The sequence below is a fragment of the Xenopus tropicalis genome, chromosome 3, assembly GCF_000004195.4.
Source record: "Xenopus tropicalis strain Nigerian chromosome 3, UCB_Xtro_10.0, whole genome shotgun sequence".
NCBI classification, from domain to species: Eukaryota; Metazoa; Chordata; class Amphibia; order Anura; family Pipidae; genus Xenopus; species Xenopus tropicalis.
The window spans coordinates 93440487-93459381 of NC_030679.2; the positions used below are offsets into that span (position 1 = coordinate 93440487).

Here is an 18895-nt window from a genome sequence, read left to right on the forward strand (position 1 = left end):
CTCCGTACAGGGGCACCAGCCCGGGGTAAAAGGTAGGCGATTTAAGTTACTTGGGGGTGCCTAACATTTTGGCACCCCCAAGTGACTTTGCCTTTCCTTCTCCTTTAACTGACCCCCTCCAACGATTATCTAAAATATGCCTTTCCCTTGATCAATCTACCATGTAGACCCAACATGTTTGCTGCCCTAGGCCCCCTATCCAAACACACACTGGAACAACTATAGGATCAAAATTATTTAAAGGTATGTGTTTGGTGCACACAAACAGAACACACAGCCGGCTCCCAGAAGGAAGGAAAGGTAAAATATGGAGTAGTTTTATTGGCAAGGAAACGGGAATGTAGCAGTACAGACGTACAATTGGCTGGATCACTTTGCAGACCACAGGCAAGCAGTGAAGGGGAGAACAGATCCAGTTTTGTTGGAAATTTAGTCATCTCCTCCACAGAGGTTAAGGAGGGCACGCTGGTAATCACCTTTTGTGTCTTGCTGTAAAGAGAAGTGAAATTGAACAAAATGGTTTCCAAAGTATTCGGAACAGGCCTAAGTCTAAGCTGACTTTTCAAAAACACAGGAAAAGCCACAAAAGAGTTACACCCTTATAGGGCCATTTACAGATCAGGAGGTGACAAGATGCAAAGCACCATGTTGTTGCACATCACAACTTTTTTTTCCCCCCTCTGGCCACCCGCGGATGAAATTCCCAGACATTAGAATTACTATTACCCCAGCCTAAGTGCTGTTCCTTTTTAGTAGAGACAGTCAAAAAAAAGTGCATATGGTATCAATAATCTCTGCCCATTGCATATTAATATAATTCTCATGGGAATCTCTGCATTTCTACTAATACCTACCCCAATGAAGTAATGTAACGATTTGCCATATTTCTTCTTAAACTCTGATCTGATTTTCAGCATGTCCGATTCACTTCGTGAAATCATAATTCGGATCAAGATTTTGTCTTTGGTGCCTCTGCCCTGTTTGAGAAAAATATTTTTTTTAAGAAATATACAGGTCAAAATCTGCATAAGGACTGGTCTGTCTGTATCCAATCTTGAACAGATCAGACAATTCTTAAAGGAAGAGTAACACAAATATTTAAATACCTTATAAGTCACAAAACATCTCTAACATTAGGTCTAGCCTTTCCCCCCTTGCCTTTTTTAAATGCTTCATGTAGAATTTTAGTGACTAACTGCTCCATAGCAGCACTGCGGAAAGGCACCGGGTGCTTGAATTCCTGTGTGCCCTGACCCGGAAGTTGTCTTCATGTCGGAGGACCTTTGGCACTTAAGCTTTTTATCAGCGTATGCGGTTTAAATTTATGATCGCAACATTACCCCCCAAACTGTATGAAGCAATAGAAACATAAATTTAAACTGCATATGCTGATAAAAAGCTTAAGTGCCGAAGGTCCTCCGACACGAAGACAACTTCTGGGTCAGTGCACACAGGAATTCAAGCACCTGTCACCTTTTCGCTGTGCTGCTATGGAGAAGTTCATCACTAAAATTCTACATGAAGCATTTAAAAAAGGCAAGGGGGGAAAAGCTAGACCTAATGTTAGAGATGTTTTGTGACTTGGAAGGTATTTAAATATTGTTGTGTTACTGTTCCTTTAAATCTGACACAGGTACGTATTTGCACTAAATGTAAAACACATACAATGTCATTAACGTCACACATGTTAAAAGGCAACACAAGTAAGCACATGGAGATTTGATTCTTACTACCACCCTATCCTTCTATTATGGCTTTTTACAGTGAGTAATATGTTCTACTCTTATTAAAAGGATGATGAGCTCTGCACATGTGTACACTGCCCAAAATGATTTGATCTAAAATAGCTCAAAGTGCAGTAAATGGTCAATCTCTGAATTATCATCCCATTTCTACCCAAATATGAAAATTATGTTAGTATACATTATACAAATCCTTTTGCCATTTAAAATATATAAAATGTATAATATATATAACATTTACATTTTACTTCCTGATTGTCGTATTCTCTTTGCTAGGCTTCCCTACAGTCTTGTATTCAGAGGATCTGCACTGGCAACACCCACTATATACAATTATGAATAGTTTTTCAATAATGGATGTTCTGATTGCAAAGAATGAACTGAGCTTGGAACGAAAAAAAAAGAGCAAAAAGTCTAGACAAGGGGTCAACACTAAGAAAGAAACAGACAGTAAAGGGTTAAAAAGATTGACCAGTTTTGGTCTTTGATACTACCTTCATTGAATCATACAATCTGTCTGCAAAATACAGGGGTTTGTTCTGGATGCACTGAACTGGAACAGAGAGAAATAAAGAGGTCAGTAACTGTTATACAGATCTCTACCATTACATGCACTACTTTGAATACATTCTGCACCAAACAGGGAGGAAGTGACATATATTAAAAGAGGAAACCACAAATGTAAACATAATATACAACCAACCACCTCTACAATAAATTTGCTCCAAATAAAAGATTTTCCAACCAAAAACAGTGTTTTGCACATTAAGGCAGCTTTTATGGGTGGTAACATGAACGTTGTTACGTAGTGTAGAGAAGCTGAATGCTACAGTTTTGCAGGCTCACACAAGAGCTCTGCACTGAACAAATGACACATACTAAATTAGGTTTCAAGTTTCTTTACTCTATTGGGTTTAAGACCATTGAAAAAACTGCGAGACATACCTAGATTCAAAAAGGCATTCTCCAGATCTCCTTTCACTTCTTTCTTAATGCTCTCTTCCATGTCGTATGGGCTGTAGCTCTTGTATCTTTCAAATACTAAGAAAAACAAGTTGGAGATGTTGTGAGAAATCAAATTAGTAACCTAAAGCAGTTACAGGTGAAGTGACCAGAAAGTTAGGAACCAACTATGATATAATGATCAAAACAGACCTTTCTGAAGGTGGGGGATGCTTCTTTCTGTCATTATTGAGATCCATTTGTTCACATCTGTTCCTTTCCTCTTCACTCCAGCTTCATACAGCTCCTAAAGGGTACAGGATATTACAGCTTTGTGACTGGAATTCTGACAAGTGGATAATAAATCAAAGTTCTCCATGCATTGGCTATCTAATACACAGAGCATGGCACATGAACACTGAAACTGTATGTAGACATTGAGATTGCATAAGGTTCCTTGATCAACATAAGGTTATTATCAGGCAACCATGCACAATCTTGCCAATTCACAAGTTATCTGAAATATTTTTGTTTATTCCATAATGAAAGAGAATGTCATTCTAAACATCTTTCCATTAATTTGCATTTAACGAATTGTTTAAAAGTAAATATCATTCTTATGTGAGCAGTAGTGGAAAAGGGATGATTACACTGCTCAGACCATGCTTTTTCTACTCATATCCTGTGCAGGTTCTAAAACTGCGTAGAAGGCTGCGATGTAGCCATTTCTTCCCTTGCAAAAATATAGCCAGTATCACCAGTATTTTAAGGGGAGTTCGTAAAGTAGCAGTAGAAACAAAAATATGCTCCTAATATTAGCATGAGATGAAATTGTCATTTTCTCCCATTTTCAAACAATCTGTCATTACAAAAATATCAAGATAAGTACATTTATAAATGCTACGATATACCCTAACCTGTGCTTTGTGTATTAAAAAGAAAATGTACCCAGATATCTCCATTAGATAATGGCTTACTTACCCTGGCATCTTGGTCAATCTTCTCATAATCTACCACATTACATTCTTCCTGGCGTTTTCCCTGCATGCAACAAAATTTACTAAAGTGAGAGAAAGTGACTGTAAAAGGTGTAGACTTCTATGCACATTGCATTAGTTTCTATATTTATCTATTGCACATAATACATAAGAGCCATGAATATCCTGTAAATTATATCCTTATTAACAGTGCTTAGTAAAGTAAATTCTTCTACATGACTCTGACACTTGTGTATTATAATAAATAATGTACTCCCTGTTGTAAAATATTAGTCACCTTAGAGTTCCACAACCTGTATACCTTTTAAGTGGTCAAGGAACTCCCCAGTGACTTTTAACATCCTTATAACTTACAATAGGGGGTGCATTTTTCTCTGTATTATGAGAGTGGGCTTGGCAGGCTGACAGGCTGACAGGCTAATAAGGGTACCTTCAGTATGACAGGTATTAGAAATTGTTTGCACTGTAGGGACCTAAAGGGGAAAAATAGGAAGTGGGGGTGGAATAGAGAGGGGAAAAATTAGCATTTAGCACCTAAAAATAGTTTACAACTGGTTCCAGTGCCTCTCTGGAAGTTGCTCACCTTAGCAAGAGCCACCATTAATTTGCGGAAATCACCAGAGGTGTCGGACACAATGTCTTTTTCCAGTTCTGTCTTGAATACTGGGGAATAAAAAATATATGAACTGTATATATTTTATATATCTAACACTGACAAGGAAACACCACCTAATGCATTTTTGCTCTTATTAGTTTCTGATTGCTGCATTTTTTTTTGTTGCCTTTATTAGTTTGGGACATGGCTTTGGGGTATTTTAGATAATACACAAACATTCCTGTTTCCACAGACTGAAAGGAAACCATAATAGCCTATAGGTGGCCACACATGGGCCAATAAAAGCTGCTGATTCAGTGTTGATGCAGCAGCTTATTGGCTCGTGTATGCGGCAACACCAAGAAGGGTGATTTATCAATGTTTGAATTACATTTTTTTCCCCACAAAAACTCCTAAATTCAAATTATGGTTTTCAAAACTCTAGTGTTCAATATTGAGCGCAAATCTGTTCATGTGAATCTCCAATAAATAAGCAAAAAATAAATTTTGCAGCAATGATAAGTATAGATGGCTGCTGGGATCTTAAGTGCAGAGACTGAGGTGTTGGAGGTGGGAAGATGGCATTGGAGTGACCAACTTCATGGGATACTATGGGTCCAAAAAACAGCTGCTTCACTTCAATTCTGCATCTACCAGTGCAACTTGCTCTGACAAACATTGTGCATCAGTGGATGAACTTTTCAAACCTTCCCAATCCCAGTATATTATTAATGGTATGTCTTATGTGCTGGCTCCAAATTTTTTTTTTTTGTATGTTTAAAATTCTGGGCATAGAGATCACTGAACAATTTGAATTTACAGGTTAAGAAACTTACATTCTCTGTATGCATTCTGAATATTCAGCAACTCTTTATTGGTCCGGGAGCAGATGATCTCAATTAAGCTATCTTCATCGGTGCCCAGCCCCTGAAACAGAAATCAGCCTGACTGAAATTGTGTTATTTGTCAAATTCCTAATGTTCATTAACATTTTTCTTAATGGAAGGAGCATAGCCTGAGGTGTTTCCTGTGAAGCAGGTATAGGGTGTATTACACAAGATTTGGATGTTAATTGTATATTTAAGTTTTAAATGTTAGCTCACATGAACAACCTTCACGTACCATTCAATAAATACAGGGAGAGCCAGCTTCATGATCAGCAGTTGAGCCAAGAAATTGCACAGGCGTCAAAATGCCCATGTGCTATTGCACTTATAGAAGATAAATATTGGCAATAGAGATGTAATTTTTCTACTAACTATTATATATGAGGTAAAACACACAAGAAATAAGACACTCTTACTTAGAAACAATGTTTGTGTTGCCTTTGAAGGTTTTCATTCTTCCTGGTGATGATATACAGTATCTAGTGGAGATAAGTCTAAAACAACTGGATTTTCTTAGTTATCTTGAAAGTGTTCCACCACTTATGCAAGGGGGCAGGCTTCTATCATTCAACTGAGTGGTAGGGACTTCCCTGGCATTTTAAACCTTAAGGGCACTGGCACACGGGAAGATTAGTCCCAGATTAGTTGGGCAAACTGTGATGTATATGCCATACCACTAGCAATTTATATTCTTGCCAGGGGGAAGGCATTTTGGGGAGATTAGTCCCCCACAGTAGTGAATATTTATCACAGGAGACACACAGGGCTACTAGTAGCAGCTACAAAAACAGACAATGCTGATCATTCACTGAAAATTGTCTCTGTGTGTGTTGTAGCAGAGGCAATTCTCACTATAGTCTATGGCAGGGTATTTGCTGGTGTTTAGTAGCCATGACAAGTAGTTGCTACTAGGTAGCTCTGTGCCTTTAAAGGACATGTAAAGCCTACATCTGCCTACAATGTATATAATTTGGGTCCGTCTCCCCCACCCAAATGGCATCATTTGTACTGCATATATCCTCTCCGTTTGCCAGCACCACCATCACATTTTCTTAAAGAAGACATATTGGATAAATGGTAAAAACCCTAATTTTGTAGGCAGTTATGAATAATATATGGTGCTGGTTTCACTTTGGGCTAAAAATGAATCCTATCTGTAACAATGGTCCCTTTATTGGAGCTCCCTATAGATCCTCTCACTTCTCTGTCAGAGTTTGAAATGAGAGGTGGGCGTGTGTTAACGGTCCCTGCCAGAAGCACAATCTGAGCGAGAGCCAATCACAGCCCTGCAATCACACAAGCAAAGACAGGCTTCAGTTCCCTATCAGGTCAGCCTAGCTGCTGATTGGTTCCTATCCTACAGTGCAGTGTACTGAGAGACAACGGCTCCCCTGCACATCCAGAGAATTCAGTCAGCAGGAAGTGGAACTGATGGGTGGGACTAGTGGGGTTTTGGTGGAATTTCTCAATAGTCTGAAATACAACTTTTTTTTAAACACATTCCTTCTATATCTAGAGGAGTATAATTCTCTGGTACATTCTTAATTTTTATAGGATATGTCTCCTTTAAAGCAAATAGCAGCTTTCAACCGGTAGCCATTTTTCCTGATACATAATTGGATACATTTAAATCTGCAAACAGCCTACACACGCACAGGATTCAGCATACATTTCATCAAGAATACAGGCTGACACAGGCACAACTGTCTTTGATAAAAGTTCAGCTTTGTTTGAGCTGAGCTCAGGAGAGGAGGTTAGGAGAAAAAAACTGAAGCAGACAGCTAGAGCTGAGTTTCTATGGGAACCAGCAATGCCATCTCTTTACTGGCTGCTAGACTGGGGGGCGTGTTTAGTAATCTGAGCTTAGAACAACTGAGCATGCCCACAAGCCAGAAATCAAAGCAAATTCCTGAGGGGGGGGTGAGTGGGTTACAGGAGCAGAAGGAAATCTAAGTGATTATGGGGATGCTGCAGCCTTACTATTAACCTCTGGACAACCAGAGATTCCAAAGAGACTGTTCACTGATTAAATGTTTGTGTGTGGGGGTTACATTTCCTTTAAGGGTCCAAGTTATCTCATACATTTGACAAATTTGTGATCACAGCATAAGCAATAAGGCTGGCCTGTATCTGCCAACCAAATACAAACTTTGATTTTCAGATGTCGGCAGAAGACTTCTGAAGTCATTACTCTCATGGTAGATTTGGTAGTTGGCTAAATACTAAATAAAGCATTAGGTCACTGGACTTTTCACTTGGATTCTCTCTCAAGAAAACCAGCTGGGCAGCCTAGTGGCATTCTGTGAGGGAGAGCTCTTAGCAGTCATTATAATTCTTACCTTCATTGAAGCCTTCAGTTCTGAAGCATCATACTGAGGTGGAGTCTTAATTAGCCCCAACATAAAAGTTTCCAGATTGCCAGAGAGAGCTCCCTTTAATGCAGATGGCAGGTCCTGGGTGAAGTATATAAGGGGTTATTGTTAGTAACCACATAAACCTATTGCAAAACAAAATTATGTATACAATACAGAGGCAATGTACCACTATAAGGGATAGCCTTTAGGCACATTTGTAAGGTAAGCATTCCCTATTTCACATTTGCACTTATCTTAAAGAGCTGTTGCTATTAGTGAAAAGAAAATTTATAAGTAGGCATAGTTTTATTTTCGGTACATAATAAAGGAACAGCTTACTTTGAACTGAGTTGCTTTTCATTCATGCTTGCATTTATCCATAAAACTGCACTGCACCATACTGTTTGAGGCTTTTTCAGACCAAAAACTGGTGCCCTAGGCAAAAGCTACACCATGCATATGGCGTATATTTTTGGCAAGCCGAAAAATGCTTGCGTGAAACACGCGCCATCCATGCACTCCTACCTGTACCTGCACCCGGATGAATGGAATACGTTCTGGTGCAGGCACATGTAGCTGAAATCCGCATAAAAACGTGAGACATTCTCTCGCATTTTTATGTGGATTTCAGCTACATGTGCCTGCACCCAAGCGTATTCCATTCATTTGAGTGCAGGCACGGGTAAGAGCATATGGTGCGTATTTTCAGCAAGCGTTTTTTGGCTATATAATTAATCCTTATTGTAGACAAAACAATCCTTTTGGGGGTGGCCTCTGTAAGTAGGCAGTAAAGAAGTGACTTAATGGTCAACACCTCTGTTCTGCTTAATATTAAGGTACAATTAAGCCTGCTGTTAGACAGTGCATTAGTTATTAACATATGCACGCAATTGTTTGTTTGTAATGGGAATATGAGGACAAGATCTTTCAGTTCTGAAGAGATAATTATTGATTTATGTTGCAAACATTTACATTCACAAAGCCCTTGGGACACAATGATTCCTCATTAGCATCATTCTTTTCCCATCATTACAATCAAGTTATTCAGGATCTTTGAGAGAATGTTTGGCAGAACAAACTAGTATTATCAGCTTTCATGAATTATTTTTCTCTGTGTTCAGAGAGATAATTTGTTTTTATAAGGAATGAAAGGATTCCTTAAAAGTGCCGCTCCTTAATCTATTTTTCGCCGAGATTAGGTGTAGAAAGATTCTGTAATGGGACTGGTTTGCACAGCAGTCAAATAAATGTGTATCATAAGATTGTTTACCTTCTTTGTTTTCCTGTGGTAGGCAAATGCTATGTCTTGTCTCTGTTCATTACTGCGGTTTGTTAGAATGTTGATGATTGTCAACTCATCCACACCTGAAAAAGAACACATTTTGCAATCAACTGATCAAGCTGTTACTGGTAGTGCAGGCGCACTCTAGGCAACAGGTAATACCTTGGTATAAAGCCCCTTTTATACATAGACTGGTCAGATAGGGATAAACTACCTGTTTGGCTCACCAACTGATCACTTGGCCAGTTTCACAAGGTAGACAAATTAAGGCTCAGATCTGGTGTTTTGGAAAACAGCCAAATATCAGATAACAAGGGTGTAATGAGACTTTATATACTATAAACAGACACAGCAAGTGCAAGCTGGAATGCACCAAATGCCATATAAAATTTTGCAACTAGGGCCAACTGCAGCATGCAAATGCACATTTGTACTAACCTTGAGAACTGCACCAATTGTTTGCACACAATAAATACTAGTCCCTGTAGTCCTTTTGATTGATGATTAAACACAAACAGATGAAATTATCAGTGAACGGATCTACCAGTATGTCTGCCAGAATCATACCAACTGAGGTATTGTATTATGTATGTATATCTTTATTTATAAAGTCCTACTTATGTACACAGCGCTCTACAGTAAATACATACAACAGTGGGTTATTAATGTGATAAATAAAAAGTATGACTAAATACAAATGAATACAAGGTACAGTTGCAATATGGTAAGAATCAGAGACAAGAAAATGCTGGTCCCTGCCCCATAGAGCTTACAATCTAAATGGGCGAATATCTTACATACACAAATAGGAGGATATTAGTGCTGTAGGTTAAAGTGGGTAACACTCCAATATAAGTGCCAGTTCCCAGATCAGGTGCTGTGTTCACCAAGAGGTAGTCTTTGAAATGTGTGATCAAGTGTTGCTTTAATGGGCAGCATTTACCACAATTACAATAAACTAACTTAACTGGATTTATGAAAAAAAAAAAAAAGTTTTTAGGAAAGACATTTTACTATCTTATATATATATATATATATATATATATAGATAGATATACTGACAAGATTAGCACTGCCAACTTGAGGAGAGTTCTGAATAGTTTAGATTTATATTAACACATTAAAAATCACAACGAGGATTTGTTGGCGAATAAGATGGACTGAAATTCCATAATCCGATGTTTCCTAAGGTAGAGTTTGGGTGTGGTCAAATAGTTGTAATATGCTTCTTCCAGTGTGCAAATGGTTTGGCCAGGTCAAAGACAACCTTCATCCTCCCCTGTATAAATTCGATTCAAACAAATTGTTTATGTCACTGCCAAAAAGCCACCACCGTGTTTTTTTTTATATCAATCTGTCAGCACTACCTTAGCAGTCTCACACAAAACAGTGGGGTCCACAGAGAGCCTGATCCGTCAGTCACATTGGGATGGGGCAATGCAATTTCCCCATGTTCCACTATGCACCCCCTTCCCTGCCCCGGCTTTCCACAGGTGACTCCTGTTGTTGCTAGTGGAAAACCATTTCAGAAAGGTTAGTCGCCTGCGATAGCAGAGATCTATCATAAGCAACTGAACTGCTCTGTCGGGCATCAGCTTTAAACAACACATGGAGAACAAGCCAGTGACTATTATGATGATGCTGCATACTTTCAGTTTTAGAAAATACACTGGGACGGAGTTTTGATTTACAATATCAGGCCATATTGTTGTGCCTCTAGACAACCTACCTTTAGTCTTAATGGCAGTTTCGATGGCTGCTGCATCCCTTTCTGCATCAAAGTTTGAGCTTGCTTTGACTGAACCTAATGTCGACTGTCTTGTGCTTGATTGCTAGATATAAAGAAAAGGAAACAAATAGAAAAGAGCATAATATACAGTTCAACAGGTGCTTATTGATGACTATCGTAACTAATACAATGGTTTTCAAAAGTTTGTGTACCCTTTAAAATTTTCTATATTTTTATATGAATGTGACCTAAAACATCATCTGATTTTCAAACAAGTCCTAAGGGCTCTGGTACACGGGGAGATTAGTCGCCCGCGGCAAAACTCCCTGCTCGCGGGCGACTAATCTCCCCGTGTACCAGAGCCCTTAATGTAGATAAGGAAAACTTAGTTAAACAAGTCAAACAAAAATTATTAGATTTTGTCTTGTATTTATTAAAAAAAGGTTCCAATAACATATCTGCGTGTGGCAAAAGTAAGTGAATCCTTAGGATTATGCTATAATTTGAAGGTGATATCAGAGTCAGATACAGTCAGATAGATTGTGTACAAATACTGGAAATTCTAGACCAATGATACCCTACCCAGAAGTCATCAACCATCAAAAATAACTCCAACTGCAGGGTTTCTAATAGTCCAAGAGGTTACAAAGTAACCCAGGGTAACTTATAAGCAACTGAAGTCCTGTTTCACATTGGTGAATGTTGACATTCATGAGTCCACCATCAGGAGAACACTGAACAGCAATGGTGTGTATGGCAGGGTAGCAAACTCCCCAAAAAATATTGCTGACCTTCTACAGTTTGCTAAAGATCACATGGACAAACCAGAAGGATACTAGACAAATGTTTTGTGGACAGAAGAAGCCAAAATAGAACTTTTTGGCTTAAATAAGACAGATGTGACATTACATTTAGAGAAAGAAAAACACGGCATTCCAGTATAAGAACCTTATGCCATCTCTAAAACATGATGGTGGGAGTGTTCTGGTTTGGGCCTATTTTGCTACATCTGGACCTGGATGGCTTGCCATTATTGATGGATCAATGAATTCTGAACTCTACCAGAGATTTCTAAGGGAAAATGTCACATCTGTCTTTAAAGTCAATCTCAAGAGACAGTGGGTCATGCAGCAACACAATGATCCTAAAACACTAAAGTCATTCTACCATAGAATGGTAAAAGAAGAATATTCAGTGAATATTCTGGAATGGCCAAGTCATGACCTTAACAGAATTGAAATGCTGTTCTATATGGAGGAATGGGCTAAAATTCCTCAGAGTCGATGTGCAGGACTGATCAGTTACCGCAAATGTTTAGTTGCAGTTATTGCTGCACAAGGGGGGTCACACCAAACACAGAGAGCACCATTCACTTACTTTTGCCACATGCAGTTATGTTATTGGATTCCTATATATATTATATATATATATGCACACACACACACACAAATTTTAAACATATACAACTGACTTACATTTCCTTCCAAGGACAGCTTGCCCAGGATCTCGTGAATAAGCGACATTGGTACGGCAGCTGGAACATCAAGGTACATTCATTATCATTAAACAAATTACTGAGGATCCTGCATACAAACATTATACATCATGGATTCAAAAGTTAAAAAGGGAACAACACTTCTAGAAAGTATGTTATTTATATTTGAAAATGTGTGTTTCTGAGCAGTTTAAGAACATGTGTTACCTATGGGGCTTTGTAGACTTTAGATGTGCAGGTATGCATTGAAAGCCTCACAGACACACAGCAATATTAGATAAGAGAGGTTTAGTTCTACATATGTGAAGAACTACAGATTGACATTTAACACCCCTCCCTCACTTCTTTTAAAACCTTTGTAGTATAAAAATCTTATTTGTTAATTGCTATGTAAATGTAAGCCTTAGCATAGCCTTTTGTGGCACAGTTACCAAAATGAGCAGATCTTTGCCAATTTGGCCATCTGCATGCAGGGCAACATTTAGGCTTAGCTGATTATTGGAAGCCTTCCCAGTGGTCCCATATATGGGCTAATGAGCTACTGGCTTGACCTAGAGGGGCAGGTCAGCAGAATGTATTGGCCAGTCTATATTCAGCTTTACTGAAATTTGAATGACAAGCCCTGGGGCTACATCAGGCCCGGACTGGCAATCTGTGGGTTTTGGCAAATGCCAGAGGGGCTGCTGTAAGATGTCATAGACAGTCACCATTTATTAGTCCTGTGGGGGGCTGTTTGGGCCTGTGTACTTAAAATGCCAGGGCCTATTTTGAATCTCAGTCCAGACCTGGGCTACCTAGTAGCTTGCATAAATTATATAAGGGCAATAGCAAGACACTGGGAAATACCCAGTGTTTTTAATTTTCATGAGTTCCAGCTCAGCAGAACACCAGGAATTGCTTTGTTATTGCCCTAAGGTTAATAGCATATGGAGATCCTTAGGCATTTTGTCCCCCTCTCTTGGAGAAAAATGACTGGGGTGACAAAATGGTACAAGTCTCCCCCTATGCCATTAATCTTGTATATATGTGTGTATAACTTTATTTATAAATCGCTGGATACAATTGGCTGTAGGGCAATTGCAGATGTGACAATTCAAAGCATTTTGTTACCCATCTGATTTCCAGCTGTGAGACAGCATCAAACTTAGCTCTGCCCCTAATAAAAGTTTAAATGGAGTTTGCAGTGGCATACTTCTGAGCAATAATTGCATGCGGTTCCACTGGCAGGAGTGATAAATTGTTGTGGTGATATAATGCTACACATCACCCCTAGTACCATTACCCTAATGATCATGGGGCATTCAGCAGGCAGAGAAGTGCCTGGATTCTACTGAAGAGCTTGTCATTATTATTAAAGACAATGCTTAAATGCATCACAGTGGTGGTTTGCCCTTACTTGAGCTGTATGATACTTTGTGGTTTGTCGCCTTATTGTAGTCCCATGGTAGATAGAGATGCATGGGTCGGCCCAAAACTGGCAAAACCTGGAGGGTTAGAGCCATTCAATTTCCCCAGCAGCAGGTTGCAAGTGGGTAGCTGGGCCAGACACTGCCACCTTCACCAAAATGTCCCAACCCTCATTTGTGAACAGTGAAACCACAATCATTTATATAAGTGTCTGTCCCAACCCCTCTGGTAATTTGAGATGGATGGCATGGGTATATTAATAACAGTGGGTCAGGCCAGGTCGGTCTTGGGTTGAGTAACGGCAGGTTATCATATTATTGGAAGCAAACAGCATTTGAAAAGGAAAGTAATTTCGAGCAACTTCATTACATAGTGAAATTAAACAAATAACCATCAGTCATGTGAAGAGGAAAGGTACAGCTAGGCCATGTGAACTAGCATGAGATGCCCAGGATGCCAATGTACTCAACTTGTATCTTGGCAATTGGCAATTGTTTAGCTGCTTTAAATATAAATGCAATTTATTTTTGTGTGTTTTGGTTTATATTAGACCAGTCAGCAGATAGTTTTCAGTCTACTACCAGTGAGAAAATTAAAGAAAAAGATCTGACTGGTTGTTATGGGCCACTGATTTTGTGCTATTTGTCTTCTATCTTAGTAAATCACCCCCACTTTCACTTTACATACTCACTACAGAAAAAAGTATACATAGGAAGAACAATACACAACAAAACTTCCAAACGGTTGGATTTCAGACTCCCTCCAGACTTTAAGCCATTCATATTTAAAGCCAAATTCCCATCTGCTATGTAAAGGACCAAGAACATCAAATGAATGAAAGTGTTTTCTATAAAATTAAATGTAACTGCTAAAAACTGAGAATTCGTTTCCGAGGCTCAAATATAGTTTATATTATATAGCTGCCTTATATACATATGGGCAGCCACTAGCTGGAATATAGTGCACTTTTACACTGCAAATAACGTAAGATCTGTAGAAGTAATTAGATTTAGTACACAACAAGGGAAATAAAACCACCAATGTTCCAAAAGTAAGGTATACTGTATGTCTGCAATAATGGTCTTGTTAAATGAAAGCTATGTCAACATGTCTGAATGCGTGGAAAATACAAATACAAAAAGCAAGCTAATATGACACACATGCCTTAAATAAGGTTGGCCAGTCAAATACTGCATTACTATATTGTTATGCAGGGATCACCAACCTTTCTTAGTTGTGAGCCACACTCAGATGTAAAAAGTGTTGGGGAGCTAAAAAAGTTCTTTGGGGATGCAAAATAAGGGCTGTGATTGGTTATTTGGTAGCCCTATGTGAACTCCTAGGGGCTGATTTACTTACCCACGAACGGGTCGAATGGAGTCCGATTGCGTTTTTTTCGTAATGATCGGTACTTTGCGATTTTTTCGTATGTTTTGCGATTTTTTCGGATTCTTTACGAATTTTTCGGATCCAATACGATTTTTGCGTAAAAACGCGAGTTTTCCTATCCATTACGAAAGTTGCGTAAAAAGTTGCGCATTTTGCGTAGCGTTAAAACTTACACGAAAAGTTGCGCATTTTTCGTAGCGTTAAGTTTTAACGCTACGAAAAATGCGCAACTTTTCGCGTAAGTTTTAACGCTACGCAAAATGCGCAACTTTTTACGCAACTTTCGTAATGGATACGAAAAACTCGCGTTTTTACGCAAAAATCGTATTGGTAACGAAAAATTCGTACAGAATCCGAAAAAATCGCAAAACATACGAAAAAGTCGCAAAATGTTCGTTTTCAAGTCGGAACTTTTCCAATTCGGGTCGGATTCGTGGGTTAGTAAATCAGCCCCCTAGCCTGCAGCCCTGCAGGATAATCTGCTTGGGGTAAACTGTCTCTGTGCTTCCAAAACTCGTCTCCAAGCCAGAAATTTAAAAATGGGCACCTGCTTTGAGACCGCAGGGAGCAACATCTAAGTGGGTGGTGAGTGACACATTGCTCATGAGCCATTGGTTGGGGATCACTGCTGTTATGGATAGGAACGCACAAGAGGCATTGGATGCAAATAGAGATGAAAAGCTATTTCACAATATAAAAACCTCTAGTAACTAATTTGCCTATTCCCCGCTTTCTTGTTCCTATCTTTTCTTCTAAAGCTACTTTTCTGGACTGTCACCTGTAGGATCATTTAAAAAGTCACCAATAGGGTGTAGAGCAGTAACATCGCTGACTGTAATTGCAGATGTTTACACAATCTGCTTCCGTTATACCTTTTATAACATTAACCACAGAAATGTTCTTTTGAACAGTGTGTCCTTTAACTGGCTGTACATACTGCCTTGTCATACTGTTCCTCCTGTTGATTAAAAAACTTATTTAAAATGAACAATTCAAACCAAAACAACTTGAATTTTACACTTGCTTCCCCTTTAAGTCCTCCCACAGTGAATGCTAGTTTGCACCAGGCTAGATGCCAGCTGTGACTCCACCTCAGACATAAATCACTGTGCCACACCTATCCCACTCACTGATGCTGCTTCCCCTAGTTTCAGACAAGCAGCCATAGTTATTGCCAAGCTGTTTTTGAAAGGGAGAGGTTGACTACATGCAAAAAGCCACTAGTGATTTCAACACAGATTAGCTTTATGTGCAAATGAATGTCTCACCCACACAATGGATGGACTCTCTCCCAACACATCTATTTTCTTTAATCTTAGCAATTAACCAAGTCACAAACAAAAGCCAAACATATATTCTTTAAACTTTGAGTTACTTAGTATTGGAGTCTGTACACAGCAACTTACAGAGATACAGAATGTGCAGCACTCCAGCTGATGCAGAACTAGACCACTCCCCTACATCTCCCTAATGGTGATTATTCTGCCAAAGGTTGCCTGCCCCCACCTTAAGCTCCCTATTTGGGGGAGGGGGGAGAGAACTTATCCTTGTATGGTGCCAGGTGTGTCAACCTTTACAGGAACAAGATAATTACTGTATCACATTTCAATTTGAGATTATCACTGCATTTGTGTCACAATGTTACTATAGAGAAACTGCTAACACAATAGTAGAACCTGTGTAGACTAAACAGACAAACCCAGTAGAAAAACTGTATAAAACATACTTTATTAGGCTGATATTACAGAGGAAAGTTAAATAAATCCCTGCTTAGCTATAAAAGTGCCCACCAACAGCCATGGAACATGCAGTACTGCTTGTAGGCAACCAGATTACATGGCCACACCCTGGCTCAAGATTAGTAGTGTTACATACCATAATAATTGTTCTCTTTTCTTCAGAACAGGCAAAAATGATTTCATCACATACTTTGCAGGTTATAATTACATTCATATTAACCTATGTGTGTACCACAAGCCTAAAAGGCCAGTCTGCCCCACCCCATACCTTCTAGTGAAGGATTCAAAGGGAGTCAGCATGTCCTTGTCACTTCATTTTACACAAAATCACAAAGGAGCAGCAAACAGGGCAACGTTTTAGCCAATTTATTCCTAATAATGAAGCCTGGCAAAACCTAAAGGTGCCAAATCCGATCTGAGGCAATTGTGACTACTGGCGGCTCTAGCAAGGTACCCAGCTCTTACTGCTGTAATGATACCAGATTCTGGCAAACGGGCCCAGGGAATACACTCTGCAACTTCCCAGCTGCTCTTTCTACTACAGCTCCCAGCATACCCTGAGGAATTATAAGCAACAAGGCTGGAAGCTGTAGGTTGGCTAAAACTTATATAAATTGTTAATGGCACGTCCCCCCCGCCCTTTCTATTCTCACTATCCCAGAGCTACAGCCACTTTACATACATTATATATTCTGTGCACAATCTATCTTCGGACAGTACACATTTACATTACATTTATTTATAAAGCGCCAACATATTCCGCAGCGCTGTACAATAAGTGGGTTTCATACATTGGACATACAGAGTAAAATATAAAGCAATCAATAACCGATAGAAGAGGTGAAGAGAGCCCTGCCCAAAAGAGCTTACAATCTACACAACCCTGTATCTGCATTAACCCCACACAGGGTAGTGCCCGGGGCAGTTGCTCGCTGAAAACCCCCAGATACAGCTCTGAAAGAAATGCAGCCTTTCAGCCAGGCACCAGCCCTATCTGCTGCCAATAAAGCAGAGGTCTATGGCTGGTAATTGGAGCAATAAATGTACTACGAGGCAGGTACAATTATGCCAGCACTTTGCAGCCTTCTAGCTGAGGAATACCAGCCTATGCCAGTTCCACTATTAATGAGCTGGCACACGGCTGGAGGGCACTGACTACCAAGCGCAATAAGCGAAGCACCAGCCAGCCATCGCCCAGAATGAGTTCCAATTTACAGAAGTGCCCAGGTGGGACCCCCGCTAACAGAGAACTATATACCCAGTCTATAAAAGCTGCGCAATAAAATGCCACTAGTAGCAGAAAATCTATTTGTGGGGGAAAGAGCAATAGGCGGGTGCTTTAGAGAAGGAAGCTGGAGAGAGACAATAATGGTATTTCCCATTACCTGTACTTGCGCAGCAGGAGAAGAACAAGGCGCTACTGTCCGTGCAGGGACTGGAGCCTGGACTGCTCCGGGCGGGGCCTTTTAACTACGGCCCACGTGGAAGTCTAGCCCAACTCTTTTACACGCCCCCGAGTACACGCCCACTCATGTTTAGCCACGCCCAGACTTTTAGTTCCATTCGCGAATTTCTGAACAAGCCCCGCCCCTTTATCCAGTGACCACTCCCGTCAGTCGTTCCAGCGGTGCAAGGAGGAGTGGACGCGAAGGGAAACACCGCTAGGAGACCGCACCCTAGGTAATAATGGGCTGTGGAAACAATGGTACCCTGATCCTTATTTGACCCCCTTAACCGGAGAAATACATTAGCACTTTCTATAGCTTGTAAATGCAGGGACGGAAATGAGGAATAAAAGGAATAAACGTACTCCATTAATGCAAACGTTTAAGAGATCTGGGAGCCGACGAGGTAATTCATTCTGCGTGTATAAAGTACATGATAATAACACAAACCGCTGTAAAATTACAAATATACATACTATCCATTTTCTCCAACGTTTTGGACTTACCGGTTGGACAGTGGCTGTGAAATACATGGGAAGCCGCCGCTCTGGGAGGATGTGGCCCAAAAGCCTCTGCCGCCTTACTGTTAGGCAATGTCGTGAAGGGGACAGGTACAACTGCAAAACCTGACTTACATATGTGTTATGGCAGACTCTGCAGCAGGCAGGCAGGTATTGTCTAACAATGCTGATATTCACATTCCCATCTGATATCTGTCTGACAGTGCTTCTGTCTGTATTAGGTAGTGGGTTCTCTAATTTCAATGAATGGGGATCATTACTTACAGAGGAGAAGTGCAGTAATTAGAGCCCCCCCAGAGGAGTAATAAAGATTATATTGGCCAGCAGGTGTATAGTAACACTTACAGAAAGACAGAAATAATGATCTGCC

At 39.8% G+C, this 18895-nt stretch overlaps 1 protein-coding gene across 1 annotated transcript; it reads right to left on the reverse strand.

The window, feature by feature from the left end:
• Positions 1-301: 301 nt before the first annotated feature.
• anxa2 (annexin A2) lies at positions 302-17986 on the reverse strand. The gene is given in 13 exon segments (NM_203590.1): positions 302-489; positions 855-977; positions 2237-2295; positions 2688-2783; positions 2898-2991; positions 3666-3725; positions 4266-4345; positions 5114-5204; positions 7504-7617; positions 8789-8883; positions 10530-10632; positions 12005-12063; positions 17945-17986. Coding segments are annotated over 12 exon segments (1023 nt in total). The 5' UTR covers positions 12053-12063; positions 17945-17986; the 3' UTR covers positions 302-429.
• Between the last annotated feature and the right edge of the window lie 909 nt (positions 17987-18895).